At 32.1% G+C, this 21596-nt stretch overlaps 1 protein-coding gene across 1 annotated transcript in view; it reads left to right on the top strand.

Annotated features, from left to right (window-relative positions):
• LMBRD1 (LMBR1 domain containing 1) overlaps positions 1–21596 on the top strand; it is a 115816-nt gene that overhangs the window by 81038 nt on the left and 13182 nt on the right. The window contains exons 9-14 of the mRNA XM_063097218.1: positions 530–682; positions 14974–15038; positions 15382–15484; positions 16154–16258; positions 17991–18140; positions 19511–19589. Of these exons, the coding sequence (XP_062953288.1) occupies positions 530–682; positions 14974–15038; positions 15382–15484; positions 16154–16258; positions 17991–18140; positions 19511–19589 (655 nt within the window). The remainder of the gene's footprint in view (positions 1–529; positions 683–14973; positions 15039–15381; positions 15485–16153; positions 16259–17990; positions 18141–19510; positions 19590–21596) is intronic.

The raw sequence follows: 21596 nt of genomic DNA, 5'->3' as shown, positions 1-21596 counted from the left end.
GAATAAGAAAGCGCCAATTCTTAGCAATTATGCAAACGTTTATGTGTCACTTAAACTTGTGTTGTATCATTCTGATGGTATTTGAATTGGGAGCTGAGAATTACTAGTTCAGGGAATACAACCACTTGACTGAAGGGAGGGAAGGGGCAGGGCCAAATATATTAAAATAAGAGATAGAAGGAGTTTGGAGGGGAGGGGGAATAATTGAATAAAGTACACGGTAGTTAAACTTCTTACAAACACCTTTCTTGTGTGTTTTTACAGCTAGTTATCTCTGTCCACATAACTTTACTATATATTTGGAAAACAAGGATCAAGAGGGAGGCCAGTATTAAATGTAAACACAACCACATTTTGATGCTGACCTTGGTTCAGTGATGTTTAATGTTACATCTCAGTTTCAGTTTTTTTCAGTTTGTAAATTTGCCTAAGGATGTCCGAACTTAAGTTTTCTTGCCTGATCTACTAAATCTGGTGGGTACTTATTAAGCTTAATGGTAAAAAACTTGTTTTGTTTTGTTACTTGCAGAACAAAGATGGTCGACCTTTGCCAGCAAGGGATAAGCGCGCCTTAAAACAATTTGAAGAAAGATTACGAACACTTAGGAAAAGAGAGAGGCACTTAGAATTCATTGAAAACAGCTGGTGGACAAAATTTTGTGGTGCTCTGCGTCCCCTGAAGGTAAATGCTGTTTTAAAAAATTATGCTATCACTATTCTCCCAAATTTATGTAGTACATTTGAAAGAGATTGTGTTCGAGTCATTATAGCATGGTACTTTAAGAGCATAGATTTTGGAGTTTAAGTAATCAGGTTTTGAAATCACATGTCTCTTGTTTGGTAGTTTGGGCAAGGTGCATAACCTCTCTGAGTTTCATTTACTCATGTGTAATGTATTATAAAAGAGTTGGAAATTTAAATATGTAATGTAAATGTAAAAATACAGATATGTAATATGTTGCTAGCATATTTTGCAAGTTTGTACTTTTTTGTAAATAGGTGATCGGGACACTGAAAGTAATAGAATTTGCCTCGTTGTTAGATGATGCTTCTGAAAGTATGTAGAAAGATATTATTTGAAATGGAAAACTATTATTTTCTTATTTTGGAAACCATCTTTTGCCAGCCTTGAATTTTGAGGGCTGTGGGTACCTAAACATAAGTACCCAGATTGAATTAAGGCCATTATAATATGACTCAGACTAAAAAGTAACTAAAACTGCTGGTCACAGAATTCCAAATATAACAGGGAACATTATAAACACCAGAGCTTTGTGTACAATAGTATGCAAGTTGTAATTCATAAAGTGCAATGAATAGACTGATTTGAAGTGAAATTAGGCAAGATGAAGCTAGAAAGTGGGTTTTGGCTAAATTTTAAAAGAAATGTTTAGAGAACCCCATTAAAGATGAGTCATCCAGGTTGAATTCTGGCACTGCTTTGTCTACTTCTTATCATTAGAAAAAAAAAAAAAATTAACTGCTCACTCCCCAAAAGCTCCTCTTTTGAAACAGTTTTTCAAAAATATAACATGATCAGTTATTTCTTCTATATGATCACTTTTTTAACCTTCTGTTAGAATAATTTTTTTAAAGACTCCACCACAGTCTTTTTTCCCAAGATGATTTGTCTTTATAGTACTAAAAGTATGATGAAAGCCTCTCCAACCCTTATTTTAATCCTAAATTGTTATAGCTTCATATAAGTGTTCATAACCTGGTCTGTAACATCAGCTGTCTTCTTTTAAACATACTGTGCTTCATTTCACTGAACATATGTTTAGAAGGATTTTAAAATCAGTTTTATTAAGTGTTCAGATTGATTTTGCCAAATATGCATATGTAGATATGTAGAACAACCACATTGCCCCCCAAATCTACCTTGTGTCCTCCACTGTTCCCTTGAGCTCAAACCCAAGGTAACCACTGATGTCCTTTTTGTTATGAGAGGTTATTATTATGTGTTCTAGAATTTCATATAAATGGAATCAAAATGTATAATCTTGTCTGGCTTCTTTGGCACAGAATGATGTTTTTGAGATTCATGCATTTTATTGCATTTTTTTTTTCCAGTGGTTCATTTTGCTTTATTGCTGAGTAGTATTTCAGTGTGTGTCTATATCACAATTTGTTTATCCTCTCACCTGTTAGTAGACATTTGAGTTGTTTCCTTTCCAGTTTGAGACTGTAATGAATAATGTTGATAATAATGTTTGTGTACAAATCTTGTATAGATATGTGCTTTTATTCATTTCTCTTGAGTAAATACCTAGGAGTATTCTGAGTCTAATGTTTAAGGCATGTTTAGCTTTCTAAGAAACTGCCAGTGTATTCCAAAATAGTTGTACCATTTTGCATTCTCAGGGCAATATGATATTTCCAGTTGCTTTACATCCTTGTCAACTCTTATGTAGTGTTTATAAGAGTTCTAACTGATGTGCCGTGGTATCTCATGGTTCTGATTTGCATTTTCCTGGTGGCTAATGATAGTATCTTCTCATATGCTTATTGGCTATTTGTATATCTTCTGTAATATGTGTGTTTAAATCTTTTGGCCATTTTCTAAATTCGGCTTTTCGATTATGAGTAAGTTATAAGAATTCTCTATATGTTCAGGATAAAGTACTTTGTCAAATATTTGTATTGTGAGTATCATCTCCTAGTTGTGGCTTGTTTTCTTTATATTTTGGTTTTTTTAGACTGTCATTCAAACAGATGTTTCTTAAATTTTGATGAAATCCAATTTATTTATTTTTGGTTTATATTTTTGTGTCCTCAGAAATGTTTGTTTATCTTTAGTTAATAAACATTTTCTCCTATGTTTTCTTCTAATGGTTTTATAGATTTAACTCTTATGCTTTGGTTTGTGGTCGATTTTAAGTTAATTTTGTTGTGTGGAATGACTTAAGGGTTAAGGTTTATTTTGTTTTATTTTTTGTTTGTTCTTTGGCAGCTGGCTGGTAAGGGGACCCAAACTCTTGACCTTGGTGTTGTAAGGCAATGTTTATTTTATTTTCCATATAGGTATCCAGTTGTTCCAGCACCATTTTTTTGTCAAGACTATCCTTTGCTCAGTGAATTTCCTTGGCAACTTTGTCAAATCAATTGATTATATATGTGTATGTCTATTTCTGGACTGTCTTCTGCTCCATTGGTTTATATATGCCCTTATACTGATACTTAATTACTAGAGGTTTATAATCAGTCATGAAGTCAGGCAGAATAAGTCCTTTAGTTTTATTTTCCTTTTTCAAAGTCATTTTGGTTATGCTGGATCCTTTGCATTTCCGTATAAATTTTAAGACCAACTCATAATTCCACAAAATACCCACTCAGGTATCTATTGGGATTACTTTGAATCTACAGGTTAATTTGGAGAGAATTGATATCTTAACAATATTGAATTTTCCAATCCATGAATTCATGTTTTGTAGTGTTCAGTGCAGAGGTCTTACAAACATCTTGATAAACTTATCTCTGTTTCTTTTTTATGCTCTTGCCAATTATGTTTAATTTCTATTTTCAATATTTATTGCTAGTATGTAATTTTTTTTTAACATTGACCTTGTATCCTGCAACCTGGTTAGGTTATTTCTAGTATCTTTATTGTAGATTCCTTAGGAATTTTTACATACAAGACTATGTCAGCAGCTAAAAGGTAGCTTCTCTTGTTCCTTTCAAATAAGAGATTTCCAATTGCTTTTATTTTTTCCTTTCCTTATTTCATTGGCTGAAACCTACAGTCCAATCAGTTTACCATTTATTCCTTTTGTTATATAAATGTGCCTTTCCTGAATATTGATCTAAATTTTTATCTGTCTTTCTAATGTTTGGTCCTATTTTAGGAATAGGGTAATAGGCATTTTTTTTATTATTATTATTTATTAAGAATATTCATGAGATACAACGCTAATTGTCACTCTGAAGGAAATTTCTGGGATACAAACTGATTATTATGTAATTGAAGATTTAACATATATGTGAAGAAATAAATACTGCTTTTTTCCTTAAATGAGATACAAAAGTTATTTATTATTCATTATTTCTGTATTTGTCTGCAGTTGATATAATTTAGAAATAGGAAGTCACATGTTTGTTTAGTGCCTCTTAAACGTTATCATCCAAGTCAACTTAGCAAAAGAAGATTAAGATAGGTCTCACCCCTTCTGTACTGCTCATTACATGCTGAAGTTGACTGAAGACCTTTAGAAATTCCTGATACAAAATTTCTTTGAAAGTTATGTTGTATCTCAAAATTTTGTGCTAGTGTTACCTTCTACTCAGTGCTATAATCCATGTTTGTTTTATTATAAAATATATTAAATTTATATTTTTACAAGTGCAAAAGTTCAAAGTTATTTCCTGCAAGTGTTTTTTCCCTAAGAGTAGAGAGTTTTTCCCCCATGAAGATGCCTATTGATCTTGTGATTTCGTGTTGCCATGCATTCCCTAGGATATTCATGCACATCGCTTTAGAAGCATGATGGTTCAGAGCATGGGCTTTGCAGTCACATACCCAGGTTTGAGTTCTTACTCTGCTCCTCACTAACTATATAACCTCTTGTTACTTCAGCTTTCTGAACCTCAGTTTTATCATCCTTAAAATGGAGTTATATACTTATTTTTATTATGGAAATTAAATGAAATAATGGAGGAAGTATGGTGCCTTTTGATTTAAACGGCTCAGAAAATTGCAGCTGCTATTGTTTATAGTTCTCTATATAGGATTTTTCAACTTCTTAAGTACTATCATAGAACTCAAGGGAGAAGATTAGTTTTGTGTTAAAGACAATTATAAAAATAAGCATCTAAGTAGAATAAGTTAATGGCTCTTTAAATCAGCATTTGTGTTTAATACAGCATTTCTGAGCACACAGTCTAATGTTTATTAAATATTTGAATAAAGTCTCCCCTGACAGAAGAGAATACTTTGAGCTTGTAAACTAATTGGCCTGGGTAATCTATAGATCCATTAGGTTTTAAATATAAACCTATATTTTATGTTTTACTGAAATTTTATCATATATACACTTCTTGTGTTTATATAGAAAGTTTTAAATTCACGTTCATGATTATATTGCATATATTTTTCGGACTTTTTATTGTGGTAAAATATATATGCCATAAAATTTACCACTATCTGTGTTTAGGTATACATTCAATGACATTAAGTACATTTACAGTGTTGTGCAACCACTATCCATTTCCCCATCTTTTTGTCATCCCAAACAGAAGCACTATACCCATTAAACAATAATTCCCTATCTTCTGGTGACCTTAGTTCTACTTCCTGTCTCTTGGAATTTGCCTATTCTAGGTATCTAGAACAAAGAATACGGGAAGCGTAATATATACAAAATCATCTAACAATAAGATATTGTTGAGATTAAATGTCAGTCATATCAATAAATGTGAATGGACCTAACTCACAATTAAAAGAAAACTTTTAATATTCACAAATCAAGATCCAACTGTATGCTGTTTAAAAGAGACACACCTAACATAGTGATTCAGAAACACTGGAAATAAAAAATTCAAAGATGTATTAGGCAAGTAGAAACAATAAGAAAGCAAATTATGATTTCGATATTAGATAAAGTAGAATTCATGCCCCAAAACATTAAATACAACAAAGAAAGACACTCTTTGTGGTAGGCAGAATGCCTCACTCCTGCAGTGATGCCCCTCTAATCCATGGAACTTGTGAATATGCTATATTAAGTGGCAAAAGGGACTTTGCAGATGTAATTAAGGTTATAAACTTTAAGATACAGAGGTTATCCTGAATTATCCAGGTGGGCCCAGTCTAATAGCATGAGCCTTTAAAAACAGAGAACTTTCTTGACTAGAGTCAGAGTGGTAAAGGGTAAGTCAGAGATACTGTAAATGTGGGAATGACTTGACTTGCCATTACTGTTTTGAAGATGGAAGGGGCAATGTGACAAGGAATGCAAGCATCCTTAAATTGAGAGAGGCTTCCAGACAGTAGTAGCAAAGAGATGAAAACTTCAGCCCTATAGCCTTAAGGAACTGAATTCTACCAACAATCTGAATGAGCATGGAAGAGTTTTCTACCCAGAATTTCCAGAAGGAAACACAGCCCTGCTGACACATTTGTGTTTTAGCCTTGTGAAACCTTAAGCAGAAAACCAGTTAAGTCATGCTGACCCATGGAAACTATGAGATAATAAGTATGTGTTGTTTTAGGCCACTAAGCTTATAGTAGTTTGTCGTGGCAGCAATACAAAACTACATTATTTAATATGAAAAGTCACAATTTACAGTAAAGGTGTGAATATCTGTTCGAAATATGCAGCAACCATCTTTATGAAGCAAAAACTATAGGACATTCCAGGAGACATAGATTGAAATGTAATAATAATAGGAGACAAAAGAAATCAAGTGAAAGTACAAGGGAGAAAATAAAAATAGAAACAGAAAGTAATGAGATAGGGAGAGGAAAAAAGATCAATTAATAATTTCTCTGTGTATGTATGTATGTTTTACTTAATAGACAAACCACTAGCTAACTTCATCAAAAGGAACTGGGGCTGCTTTAAGAAATAACTGACCAAAACCACTTCACATGATCCAAGTTAAGCTCATCAGTAATGGGGCAAATAGATATGATTTTGCCTCCTGATATGATGTATTGAGAAGGACTCAATAATACTTTTCTGTCATTTCTGCCAAAAAAGCATAATCTGAATATAATCATGAGAAAATAGGCAATTCAAATTGAGGGACATACAAAATATCAAGGTTATGAAAGACAAAGCAATTAGGACTTGTTCCAGACAACTAAAGAGACATAACAATGTATGACCCTGGATTGCATTTTGGACCAGAAAAATTTTTTTTTCTATAAAGGACATTAATGGAACAATTGAAATATATTCTTAAGTAAGGTCTTTATTCTTGAGTAGGTAATAGTGCTGTATCAATATTGATTTTCTAATTTTGATAATCGAGCTATGATTATGTGAAAGAATATCTTTGCTTTTAAGACATAGGTAGTAAAGTATTTTATCTGCAACTTATTATCAAACAGTTCAGCTATGTAGAGAATGATAAAAAGCAAGGTGAGATGTTAACATTTGAATAATCTGGGTGAAGGGTTTACTGAAATTCTTTGTACTATTTTTGCATATGTCTGAAATTACATCAAAATAAAAGGTTTTGAATTCTTAACTTTCACAGATTTCCCTCCCCCACCAAAAAAATATATATATAATTTTTGGCTGTATCCTTAACCATCCCTTTCTTCAGTGTCGAGTTTTATAAAAATCTCTTCTATCAGAATAATATTAAACTAAAGAAACTTCTTTTAACAGATAATAGGGAAAATTATAACCTAGTTCAAGAGCTGAGTGATACTACGTTGACAAATCACCTTGAGAATCTTTGCAACTTGGAAAATATTTTGTAACTAGAGCTGAATATTTTTGATGTTTTAACATTTTAAAAAACTTTACGAACTAGGGCACTTGTAACATGTAAAGAAACATAATTCTGCCCACAGAATTATAACTCCTATTATAATGATTATAATGAAAACCATGAATCTTACCCTTTTATCTATGAGAAAACCTTGAAGACTAATCAATTTACTACTTAATTTGAGTTAGGGCCTAGAAACCACAACCGCTCATAATGAAGAACCTAGAACCGGACCTGGAATGTCAGATGGCCTCTGAAGAGAAGAAAGTTTAGTTTGGGTTAAAACTTAAATCCAGTTATCCATTTCTAAATTCTCTTTTCAAACTCTTAACATGAACTGAGTTGGCATCTTTTTGTTGTAGTCATCTAATATTCTAAATGACTTTTCTAAGGAAGTGTTCCTCGAATTTTAACGTGCATAAAAATCACCTGGGAATCTTGTTAAAATACAAATTATGATTTAGTCAGCCTAAGGTAGGTCCCAAGAGTCTGTATTTCTAGCAAGTTCCCAGATGACCCTGATGCTACTGGTCCATGACCACACCTTGAATAATAAGATTCTAAGCAATTTCAAAGGGATAATGTACTTATGTTTTCTATCCTCATTGTTATTAAAGGTTAAGAAAACTAGAAAGAGGTTTCCCCTCCTCAGACCCTTCAACCTGTGTGAAATACATTCTTTTTTTTTAAAAGAAACATTCTTTACACCAGTCATTACTCTTAACAAAAATAGGAAGAAAAGCAGGCACTTTGTTTAGAGCAACATTAATAATAAAATATGATATAATCACCTTTTGTTTTACATTTGTACTTTTGGATTGAGTTTCCAGGTATGGTAACTTTACTCTCTATTCTTTTTGTTAAATTTCTGGGTGTACAAATACCATTTTATGGATATAGGCAGTTCATCTATGAAACCTGGTGAGAAGTATGTCTTTAAAAAAAAAAAAAAAAGATTGACCTTATGTTTTTTCTTTTCACACTGCTTTGAATTTTTGTTTCACTGTGTCACACAGCATTGAATTCTAGGAGTAGAGATTCATTTGGGTTAATAAGCATCTTAAAACACCATCAATTTTGAAAAAATGGTAAAAAGTTTCTATTTGCTATAATGGTAGTTTATTCATGCTGCTTTCTAACACCATACAGAGTTTAATTTAAACCAGAGTTTCTCAATCTCAGCACAGTTGGCATTTCAGGCCCAATAATTCTTTGTTGGGTGGGGAGATGTGGGGAAAGGCTATGCTGTGCATATCCTATATGATATTTAGCAGCATCCCTTGTCTCTACCTCTTAATGCCAGTAGCACTGCCCCCCTTCCTCAAAATTATAATAAAATGTCTCTAGACATTACTAAATGTCCTTGGGGGAAACATGCTGGTTTAACTGGAAAGAATACAAGGATTTTTACTTATGTAAAAGGGAGAGGGAAGAGATTTTGCGGAATGGCATGCTTTTAGATAGAGGTACTGTAGTCTTTTTAGCTAATGCGGAAGAGTGTTTTGTAGAGAGTTGATCCATCATTGTTTTTTGTAGCATTATGAATAAAGTTAGTAGCACTGACAATATTTTTACTTTGGCAAAAATAACGTCTTACTTGGTATTCTTTATAGAATATCACATATCACCTTTTATTTCATTTTAATAAAAATCACATAATATCTGTGAAATATTCGATTTCTGTCCTGTTTATGTGTCTAAAACAGAACACTTTGTTCTTAAAAATGTCAGCTCTTTTTAATTTGATGTATAGATTCAATATAATTGCAGTCAAAGTCCCAGCAATATATTTTGTGGATATTGACAAACTGATTCTAAAATTTACATGGAAAGGAAAAAGACCCAGAATATCCAACACAGTACTGAAGAACAGCAAAGTTGGAGAACTAACACTACCCAACTTCAAAATTTACTATAAAGCTATAGTATTCTAGACAATATGTTATTGGTGGAAGAACAGATACATAGATCAGTGGAACAGAATAGAGAGCTCTGAAATAGACCCACACAAGTATAATCAACTGATCTTTGACAAAGGAGTGAAGGCAATTCATTGGAGAAAGGATAGTCTTTTCAGCAAATTGGTATTGCAGCAATTAGCTATCTATAAGCAAAAATGTGAATACAGACACAGACCTTACACCTTTCACAAAAATTAACTCAGATTATAGACCTAACTGTGAAATACAAAACTTTGAAACGTACAGAAGAAAACATAGAAGAAAATCTAGGTGACCTTAGATTTGGCAATGAATTTTTAAATACAACACCAAAAGCACTATCCATGAAAGAAAATATTTATATGTTAAACTTTATTAATATTAAAAACTTCTGTGAAAGACATTGTTAAGAGAATAAGATAAGCCACAGACTGGGAGAAAATATTTGCAAAATACATATCTGATAAAGGATTTGTATCCAAAATATACAAAGAACACTCAGAGAAACTCAGTAGTAAGAAAACAAGCAACTCTGTTAAAAAATAGGCAGAAGTTCTGAACAGACACCCCACATAAGAAGATACACAGATGGGAAATAAGCTTATGAAACGATACTCAGCATCATGTGTTGTTACAAAATTGCAATTTAAAACAATAAGATGCCACTTCATACCTATTAGAATGGCAAAAATCTGATAATACCAAATGCTAGTGAAGATGCAGAGCAGGAGAAACTCATTCATTGCTGATGGGAATGCAAATAGTGCTGCCATTTTGGAAGACAGTTTGGCAGTTTCTTACAAAGCTAAATATTGTCATTCCGTGGGATCCAGGAATTGTAGTCCTAGCTATTTGCCCAATTGGGTTGAAAACTTATATCCATATAAAAACTTGTACACAGATGTTTTTAAGCAGCTTTATGAACTAATTGCTAAAACTCTAAGTAACCAAGATGTTTTTCAGTAGGTGAATGCATAAATAAATGGTTGTACATTCATTTAATAGAATAATTCAGTGATAAAAAGAAATGAGCTATCAGTTCACAAAAAGAGATAAAGGAATCTTAAATATACATATTGCTAAGCAAAAGAAGCCAGCCTGAAAGACTACATACTATATTATTCCAGCTATGTGATACTCTGGAAAAGGCAAAACTATAGAAACAATAAAAGGTCAATGGCTGTTAGGGGTTTGGGGTGAGTGGGTAGGATAAATAGGTGAAACACAAGGGATTTTAGGCCAATGAGTGAAACTATTCTGTATGACTCTGATGGTAGACACATGACATTATCCGTTTGTCAAAACCTGTAGAACTGTACAACACAAAGAGTGAACTTTAATGTGAACCATGGACTTTAGTTAATAATAATGCATCGATAATGTTTCATCGGTATAACAAATGTACTATGTTAGTGCCTGATGTTAATAAGAGGTGAAACTGTGGTGAGGCAGAGGGGTATATAAGAACTTCTGGACCGTTGCCCTTAATTTTCCTGTAAACCTAAAAAATATTCTAAAAAATAAAGTCTATTACATTTTTATGAATTCTTTTTGTTTGTTACACTGTTGCTTCTAATAACCACATAGTGAAAGCAATCAGTGTACATCAACAGGAGACTGGCTTAATGAATTGTTACCTCCATACCTAGGAAGTATTCTGTTATATGGCCATTAAGATGAGTGGAAGCTCTATATGCTTATATAGAAAAAATAATTTTTGAACAAATATTTAAAATGTTTTTCAGGATGTGTTATATTTTAACTGAAACTAATGTCTGGGTTGCAAATATTGTATATGATAGATACTCTTTTTGTTAATATTCTGTATGTTTGAAACAGAATTTGTTGTTCTCTGTTTTTTTGATAATAGCCAGTCTTACAGGAGTGAGATGACATCTCTGTGTGGTTTTGATTTGCACTCGCCTGATGCTGAGTGATGTTGAGCATTTTTTCATGCACCTGTTGGTCATTTGTATGTCTTCCTTTGATAAATGTCTATTCAACTCCTTTGCCCATTTTTTAACTGGATAATTTGGGTTTCTTTTTTACTGTGAAGTTGTTTGAGTTCCTTGTATATTCTGGATATTAATCCCCTGTTGGATGCATAGTTTCCAAATATTTTCTCCCATTCTGTATGTTGTCTTTTCACTCTGTTGATTGTTTACTGTGCAGAAGCTTTTTAGTTTGATATAATACCATTTGTTTATTTGTTCTTTTGTTGCCTGTGCTTCTGAGATTTTATTCATAAAATCTTTGCCCAGTCCTACATCCAGAAGTTTTCCCCTTATGTTTTCTTTTAGAAGTTTTATTTTAGGTCTTACATTACGTCTTTAATTCATTTGTCATCTGACAAGAAGTACAGGTCTAGTTTCATTCTTCTACACATTGATGCCCAGTTTTCACAACACCATTTATTGAAGAGACTGTCTTTTCCCCAGTATATGTTTTTGGTGCCTTTGTCAAAGATCAGGTGGTTGTAAGTATGTGGATTGATTTCTGGGTTCTCTATTCTGTTCTATTGGTCCATGTGTCTGTTTTATGCCAATACCATGCTGTTTTCGTTACTGTAGCTTTGTAGTATAACTTGTAGCATAAAGTCTAAATAAATTGTAGTATAAATTTGTAGTATAATTTGTAGTATAAAGTCAGGAGTGTAATGCCTCCAGCTTTATTTCTGTTTGCTCAAGATTGCTTTGGCTATTTGGGGTCTTTTGATACTAGGATTGTTTTTTCTATTTCTGTGAATACCCACGACATGAAAGTTTAATTTTGATGAAATCTAATTTATCTTTTTATTTTGTTGTTTGTGCTTTAAGTGTCTTATCTAGGAAACCATAGCCTAATTCAATATCATGGAGATTTATATCTGTGTTTTCTAAGAGTTTTTATAGTTTTAGCTTAGCTTTTTACATTTAGGCCTTTGGTCCCTTTTGAAATAATTTTAGTTTATGCTGTGATGCAGGGATCCAATTTGTTTTGCATACAAGCATCCATTTTCCCCAGCACCAGTTGTTGAAAGACTCTTATTTACCACCATTGAATTTTTTTGGCATGTTTGTCAAAAATTAATTGACCATAGAGGTATAGTTTTATTTGGATCTTTCAGTCCCATTCCACTGGTCTGTATGTCTATCCTAAGGCCAGAACTACAGTCTTACTTACTGTAGTTTTGTAGGAAGTTTTGAAATTGGGAAGTGTGAACCCTCTAACTTTTTTTTTTTTTTTTTTCAGGATTATTTTGGCTATTCTGGGTTTCTTGCATTTCCATATAAATTTTAGAGTGAGCTTGTCAATTTCTACATAGAAGCTGGGTGGGATTTTGATAGATAGAAATTACATTGAATCTGTAGATCAGTTTAGGAAGTATGACCATCTTGCAATTATGAACATGGGATGTCTTTCTATTTATTCAGGTCTTTAATTTCTTTCACCAATGTTTTGTAGTTTTTGATTTACAAATCTTGTACCTCCTTGGTCACCTCTGTAGCTTAACTTTTAGTTCAAAATTGACAATATAGCTAAAGTATAATATATAGCATCTAGGTGAACCCAACATGATTATCACTATGATTCTATAAGTACTAATTTAAGTTCTCATATTTAAATATACAACTGATTCTTGAGCAACACTGGTTTGAACTGCATTGGTCCATTATATGTGGACTGTTTTCAATAAATATGTTAGAAAGTTTTTTGGAGATTTCTCTAGCTTACTTGTGGTTTTTTTTGTTTGTTTGTTTTTCCTCTAATTTTTTCTTTCTTTAGTTCAATTTATTGTAAGAATACAGTTTATAATATATGTAACATACAGAATATGTGTTAATCAACTGTTTACATTATCAGTAAGGCTTCCAGTCAACAGAAGGCTATTAATAGTTACAATTTGGGGGAGTCAAAAGTTATATGTGGATTTTTGACTGCATCATGAGTTGGTGTCCCTAATCTGTACATTGTTAAAGGGTCAACTTGTATACAGTTTTCTTGGTCTGTAAAAAATATTTATCTTTTTTATGTTTATTATGTGTTCTGTTACTAACTGATTGAACAGTCTATGGGTCATTCATTCCAACAGATTGGGAAGATAGTTATGGATTTTTTTTTTTTTGCCAAAATGGACATCAGGGAAAGGGAATCTTAACTTTAAGTGCTATTTCTATGTCATGTTCCTCTACTAATAATTGGCATTGGGTAGTTATTTTGCCTCATGCTACATGCTATTTTTTGTTAACAGGCTCTTAAGAAGTAGTGTGTTTCACTTGTGGATCCTCAGTATAAGGATATTGCCTTCCATTTCACCTAGGTATAAAATATAGTTTTCTGAATCTAGTAGAAAAAGGATGGTAACTCTTATGCCCTCTACTAATGAACGTTTCTTACTGTAAAGGAGTTACTTCAAAGTTTTTTAGCAATGAAACCCTTTTGGAATAATTAATTCTCCTGTGGAATCCCAGTATGTAAAATAGATACATGCATTGTTACTCTATTTCAAGAGGTGACCATAGCCTTCTTGGGCCTCTTGTTGCCAACTCTTTCCTTCCTGACGAGTCCCAAAGGCACCCTGTCAGAACTGAAGAATTCCCCAGAATGAAGGCCTAAAATTACTTCCAAAATCATCTTTATATGCCAGGTAGGTTGACCTGTTGTTATTTTACTTCTTTTATCCCCTCAGCATCCTAAAATATACTTCAGAAACCATGTGAAATGAAATGGAAAATCTCCCTAACATTAATGATTTTATCCATCTATTTTTATCAGTTCCAGTCAAAGGAGAAGCCAAAAACATTTAACTGTAGGACTTTCCTGTTTCTCTTTTGCCTTGCTGACTCTTTAGCCCAGCTGTCTCTGGAACTTGGGGAAGGTGTCAGGAAAAAAAAGAGCCTAAGTTATTAGTAACGTAAACTTCACCTCTTTCTTATTATGAACTTATTCCTTAGAGACTGAGTTTCAGTATTTTTCTTTTTTTCTACCATTGCTACTATAAAGTTTATGCAGTAGAAAGAAATGTGTTTTACCAGTTACAATGCCTAATATTTTCCCACAGAAACGTTGTTTTACATGACAGTTTCTTCAGTGTTGTTATTTCTGTTTCAGGAATAGTATCACTTATATAGACTTTTCTGGGTTGTGATACAATTTAACCACTATATATATCTATCATTATTGCTATGGGAAAATGTTCCAAATTCCCTATTTTAACTAATAGGGTAATAAAACTTGGTGAGTTTCTTTGTTTTGTGTGTGTGTTAGTCTTAATGTACTTTTTAGTTAACATTGAAGTTTATGTTGGAGTGTGATAAAATGAAAACTTTATGTTTGATCTAACAAAGAGTTGCATTTGTTTACTTATTAGTGAAGAAATTTCAAATGCTTTGTCTGTTTTGTGTCCTTGTTCTCAATCAAATGGTCTCATAGTGAACATTTCAGTACAAATGCCTGGGACTGTATTCTAAATTAAAAGGTATCTTGGATCATTTTATTTAATCATTTTTGTTAGCATTGTCTTTTGCTAGCAACTCATATTGAGCATAATGGTTTTCTGCTTTTGCTATCAACTTTTAGAACTATGTTTTAATGAATATATTTTTGCTTTTAGATCATTTGGGGAATATTTTTCATCTTAGTTGCATTGCTGTTTGTAATTTCTCTCTTCCTGTCAAAGTAAGTACACATTTTCTAAAGCACTTATACCTTCCTATGATAGTATACATTTTTGTGCTGAATTACATTAGTGCAGCCTATTCATCTTAAGTAGCTATTTTACCTGAAGTGTTCTACAGCATTAATTCAAAGAATGTCTAAAAGGTCCAATAGTAGACACTATTTCTTTATTCTATATCAATTGAACAATATCTGTGAGACATTTAAATGAGGTTTAATTTGTTATCCATGGTTTTATTTGACTGAACTGAATTAGCATGCTTAAGTTATGATACTCTTTCTAAGTTAACTGAAATTATAATGTTATAACATAAATTCACTCTTTATAATTTTTTTATTTTAGTTTAGATAAAGCTCTTCATTCAGCTGGAATAGACTCTGGTTTTATAATTTTTGGAGCTAACCTTAGTAATCCACTGAATATGCTTTTGCCTTTACTACAAACAGTAAGTAAAATATCAGTCATTTTATCTTCTAGCAAACATTCTTTTTTTTTTTTTTTTTTTTTGGCAGCTGGCCGGTACGGGGATCTGAACCTTTGACCTTGGTATTGCAACACCATGCTCTAACCAACTGAACTAACTGGCCAGCCCTCTAGCAAACATTCTGACACTCTTTTCCACATAAAACTTATGCTACAAACCTATTAATAGTTTGATATATACTTGTGCCCTTTGCTAATTTGACTTTTTATTTGCTTCTGATTTTTACATTGACATGTTGCTTTAAAGATTATATTGATATATTGCTGGACTTTTACGTTGTACGTTATTTGATTTGGGATACATTATATAACATAAGGTGAATTTTTCCAAACAATTTTTGTTTTTAATTTTTAATGAAGTATTTTATTTTATATGTAAATATAATTTTTAGTTTAATTTGTTTTAGGATTTTTTTGTAGTATAATGGTATTAAATAATTTGGTAATGATTTGGTATTAGTTTGTTTTTTGAGGATCTTTGGGGGGGTGTTATTATCATAGTAGCCTAATCTAAATCAGAGTTGATAGTTTAAACATTTGCCAATATGAATAATGAAGTTTTCAGTTAATTTTATGTGAGTTCTAGAGCCCTTATAATTTGTGTATTAAATTTAATTTTAACTTTTTTCAGGTTTTTCCTCTGGATTATATTCTTATAACAATTATTATTATGTACTTTATTTTTACTTCAATGGCAGGAATTCGAAATATTGGCATATGGTTCTTTTGGATTAGAGTAAGTATAATATTACAATAGTATTTTGAATTTTTTATTATTATTATTTTGTGCATACTTTCCATTATTGCAAACTATCTTAGGTTTAGGATACAGAAGTTGTAAATATCTTGATACCAAAAATGATGGAGGTATTAGTTTTTTCACTTTATGTTAATAAAAAAGTGCTTTTTGTCTAGAGCATTTGTTCTTTAACATGGGTGATTACCGCACACCTCTACCCCTGGAGACATTTGGCAATGTCCAGATGTATTTTTAATTGTTATCACTAGGAGGTGCTACTGGTGTATAGTGGGTAGGAGCCAGAGATGCTGCTAACATCCTAATTGTACAGGGCAAAGACTTATGCAGCCCAAAACGTCAACAGTGCCAAGGCCGAGAAACCCTGATCCAGAACTTATGTTTTTTTCTTTAGTGTTTGGCTGCATGGAAACACAGTGAAACACATTGGATATAACTGAAGCTCAAAATATGGCCCTCCCTATTAGGAGTTAAAAATTACTATATGATTGGTTATTTTGTTCTTATACTCATTTTGAGATAAACTAAGAATTTTAAAATAAAGCTATTTCAGATACACATTACTTCCAGCTATGAGTAAAAGAAAATCCAGCTAAATAGTGGCTTGAACTAATGAAAGTCTTCTTGCTATGGGAAAAAAAAGTCATCTAGTATTGCTTCAGTAGCTCAAACATGTCAGGTTCAATATTTCTATAATTCTTTGAGTGTCTCCGTCATTATTGCAGTATGGCTGCTACAGCTCCATTTATCCTGTTCATGTTCTATAAGGAAGAAGGTAAGTAGGAGGGAGGGGTATACACCTATATCAATAAAGCAAGACTTTCCCAGAAATTCCTAGCACTTTTGCTTTGATTTTGATGTTTAAGGTTTTATCACCTTACTGCTACTAGCTGTAAGGGAAGCTGGAAAATGTAAATTTTTAAGTGATTTTATTGTCATCCCATCCAGAATTAGAGTTCTGTTAGTCTATACTGTACTACAATCTACTAATAAAACAGGAGGTAATACCTAAGTTGCTAAACTAAAAGTGTGCTCCGCTGTTGAAAAGAAGCCAGTCACCTTGTTCTTTATATTTTAGTTACCATGTCTTAATTTTTCTTTAATATAGATACATGTGAATATATCTGTAGTCAGATTATCATAAATTAAATTTTATAGAAGAGTATATAATATGAAGATGTCATGAGTATTTCATAGGAATGAATATTTATAAACATGACATCTGTTCTTGTGTAGTAATATTATATATAACCATAGATATATAAAACCATAAATATATTACTAATACAGTTTAAACTCATACTTCTAATATTTACATAGGACTAGAGGTAGTTCACAATTCTTCTTAGCTCTGTGAACTTCTAACATATTATTACACAGTAAGATTACAAAGTCTATCTGGAAACAGACTGTGTGAATTCCAGTATATTCTGTAGGTCCTGAGTTTTTAATGGATCTTTTGGATCTTTTTAAATAATGCCTTGCCATTATTTAAAAATAAACGAAAAAAAAATCTAAAAGCTTTACAGGGAAATAATTGTCTTTATTATTCTTATAGTTATTTGGAATGATTAAGAATTCTTAGTATTTATATTGGAAAAAAGAAATGGCTGATTGAACTGTGTAAATCACTCTTTTTAACACAAGAGCAGGATTTAATGTTTTGCAAATAAAATATATGGCTGAGATTTTGGCACTTTTTTCTTTCCAGTTATATAAAATCAGAAGAGGTAGAACCAGGCCCCAAGCACTCTTATTTCTCTGCATGATACTTCTGCTTATTGTCCTTCACACTAGCTACATGATTTATAGTCTTGCTCCCCAGTATGTTATGTATGGAAGCCAAAATTACTTAATAGAGGTAAGTGCAATATTTTAAACTTGATTATTTTTATATTGTAAAGATAGTGTTATTTAAGAGCAAATTTTAATTGTGATGGCTGCCATAAGATATTAGCTCTCCAAATTAAATTTAATATTGCTAGAACTGGTTTTTCATTTCATTTTTGAGCATATTTATATCTGTTTGATATTGTTGCTTTTTAAAAATAACACAATTTTACTGTAATAGTTCCTTAAACAGATCCCGTGGTGCTAAGCTGCTGAGCTTCATCTCAGCACTTCATTAAAACTCATAGTCCTTCCTCTAAAACAATTTTTTAAGTAATTTTAATATTAAAGCTCCCAAAAAGTTTTGGTGAGCACAGTATGTCTGTTCATTGGTACTATGAATCCCATAGGAGAGGTTTTATAAATATTTTATTTGTTGGTAACTGGGCTTTTTTTTTTTTTTCCCATTATGATGGTTATTCTCATGTCTGTTCTGCTGATTCTTGATGCTGTTGATCTCTCAAAAGCCAATTGTGGTTTTTAGTTTTAATTGGACAACAAGTTTGTATTTTTTGACAGATTAAGATATTTTGACTATATGTGATTTAATCTTTGGTTTGTTTCCTTTTCCTAAAATACAGAGCCTAGTGCAAGTGTTGCTTTAATGGAGTCTTTTGTTATTAATCCAGTCTGCCCACATCACTCCTTTTTTATTCTGTACTTCTGTTTTTTTTGTTTACTTTAACATGTAATTAGAAACAAAAAATCTAACAATCACATCAAACCCTCGATAAATATCATTTATAATATTGCTAAGTGTTAAAAAGCTGATTCACTGAAAAATATTAAATAGTAATGTAGGTGGAAGAGGTAAGGCACAGATCATAATAGAGGTACCAAATGACCTGAGTTTGGGAAATACCATGCTAGAAGATCATCTGAACTGTATTTCTCACTTCTTATACTTCTTATACCTTTTATTCTCTTCCTACCTCATAACCTGCACCTAATTCACCTAAGCTAATGCTTATTAAACATTCTTCTGTGAACAAATGAGTGAAGATTATGCTTTTTTGTGTGGCCAAAAGATATTCTTTGCTTGTTCCATTCTGAAAATAAGTACTCTGTTTCTTTTTGGATGCCACCTTTGGACTAGAAATGGGATTTGTTAGTTCTGGGAAGGAGCCAGCAACTAAGGGATTGTTACAAAAGCGCTAATGTTAAATTTACCATAATTCTTTATCTTCTAAATGCAATTTTGCATAAAATTTGCCTTTTAGAATATTAGATAGATGTAGTTAGTAGGAAACAGATTCTAAAGTTTATAATGTTATTACTTTTTAAATCCAAACCTATTTGTTAATGTAGTATTTACATTTTAATTATATTTTTATCTTTCAGAGCAATATAACTTATGATGACCAAAAAGGCAATTCAACCCTTTCTGTGCCAAAGAGATGTGATGCAGATGCCCCTGAAGGTAAATCAGTTTTTATCAACTGACTTAGAATTTATAACTGTGAGAAAAAAATTGTCTTGCATTTTTCTGTGTTAATCATTTGATACATTTGTTTTAATGTGTAGGAACATAGGAACTTTTAGCAAGTAGAAGTTGATAAGTCTCTTCAAAAGAAATTCTTGGTGATGGAATGATTTCCATTAGGGAAAGAACCATTGCAAATTAGTTACTTAGGAAGTAGCAAAAGGTAGTTATTATTTAATCACATTTAGTATAACAAGAAATCACTCTTAAATGATTTTTTTTTCCTTAAAAAACTCAAGAGAGTTTGGTGGAATACATAATTCTTACTACTGAAACCAAAAGTAGCTATGACTTAGAACAACTTCTAATCCATCCAAGTATGCTCACTTAAGTTAATAATAATAGTGTTAATTATAATAGCAGTTAAATTTTAAGAAAATACAGTTGTGTTCCAGGCACTGTGCTAAGTATTTTATGTGTATTCTGACAAAAACTCTGATTTTGTGCTCTTAACATCTGTGTATTTTTAGAGAATTGTTATTTTCTATATCCTATGAGTTGTTAAGGTGATTTTTTTTCTTTGAATACTGTAGTATTAAATTCTAACTAAGTACTTCCAATTGATTCTTTCAAAATTTGTAAAAACTTTTTCTACTCTTTTCTTCAAAATGCTTTTATTTCGTGGTAAAGTAGTATATCAAATATAGTGTATCTTTTCATAAAACTTTCATGGGTACCATTATTAAAAACAAATTCTGAGTTTTATTAGTGGGGTGAACTACATAATATGATAAATAGAGTAATAGGAACAGGTACAGAGCACAGTGATATAGCCCAGTGTAAGGAGCAATTAGCATTACCTGGTGGAAATCATTGTGAAGAAGTATTCAAAAAGAAGGTTTCAGAAAAGAGATACCAGAACTGCATTTCAGTGTTAAGAATTTATCTGATATGTGCATCAAGGGAAAGCTGTTCTTGGCAGAGGTACAAAATGCACAAACAAAATTATCTTAAATTTCGAGGGTGGGTGTTTAAGAGAGTTTAGAACATTGTTATTGTTTTGTTTTTTAAATTACGGGGGTGGAAGTTGGAAGGAGGGAGGAAATGAGATTGCAGAATTAGGAGTCAGATCACGAAAGGTCTTGGAAACTGACTAAAGAACTAATGAAGTGTTTTAAGCAAGAAAGTTATGATCTAATTTATTTTCAGTAAGTTAATTATAATAGTTACATAGAGGATGGATTTCAGAAATTGGACCACAGCTTGGAAATTAGAGGAAGGAAACCTTTCTAAGTAATCGAAGAGAGATGGTGAAAGCCTGAACTAAACAGTGGTCATGAAGGTGAGAAATGATGAAAGACGTTTAGAGAATAAATTGAAAGAATTTCTAATTGCTTGGATCCAGAGTAGTGGTGAGGAAAACAGAAGATTATACTCTAGTTACTGAGTAGTTTGGTAAATTTTGGTATCATGAGCTCAGTTAAAAATTCTTAATACTAAGGTTAGAGAAAAATGTAAGAAATGATTAGCTGACTCGTGATGTCTCAGGGACATTCAGGTGGAGATCTCATAGGCAGTTGGATATATGTAAGGTACTCAGAAGGTAGAGAGTGAGAAGAGAATGGAGACTGGAACTCAGGAAAATCATTATCTAAGGGCAAGCAGATAAAGAAGACGGGGAAGAAGACTGAAAAGCGAAAAAAATTTCATGGTGGATGTAAAAACTAATTGGCATTGAGTAAAAAGGAATATGAAGTAGTGACTGAGTTTATTAGTCATATAGATATTCTTAACCGAGACCGAGAGGTTGTATGGAAATCAGAGAAGGTGTGCTGGATCAAGACATTTTTTTTTTTTTTTAAGATTAGGAGAGACTTCAGGGATAGTGGGGTGGAACAAGTGGAGGAGGAGAGGATGAAGAAAAATGTCATAAAAGATGAATGATGGACCAATCTCAACTAGTTCTGGAAGATACGGTATTAAGAACATCCAAGACAAAGTGCT

The sequence above is a fragment of the Cynocephalus volans genome, chromosome 5 (genome assembly GCF_027409185.1).
Source record: "Cynocephalus volans isolate mCynVol1 chromosome 5, mCynVol1.pri, whole genome shotgun sequence".
Taxonomy (NCBI): domain Eukaryota; kingdom Metazoa; phylum Chordata; class Mammalia; order Dermoptera; family Cynocephalidae; genus Cynocephalus; species Cynocephalus volans.
Note: the sequence above shows the minus strand (reverse complement) of the source record. Positions and strands in the feature narration are given on the sequence as shown.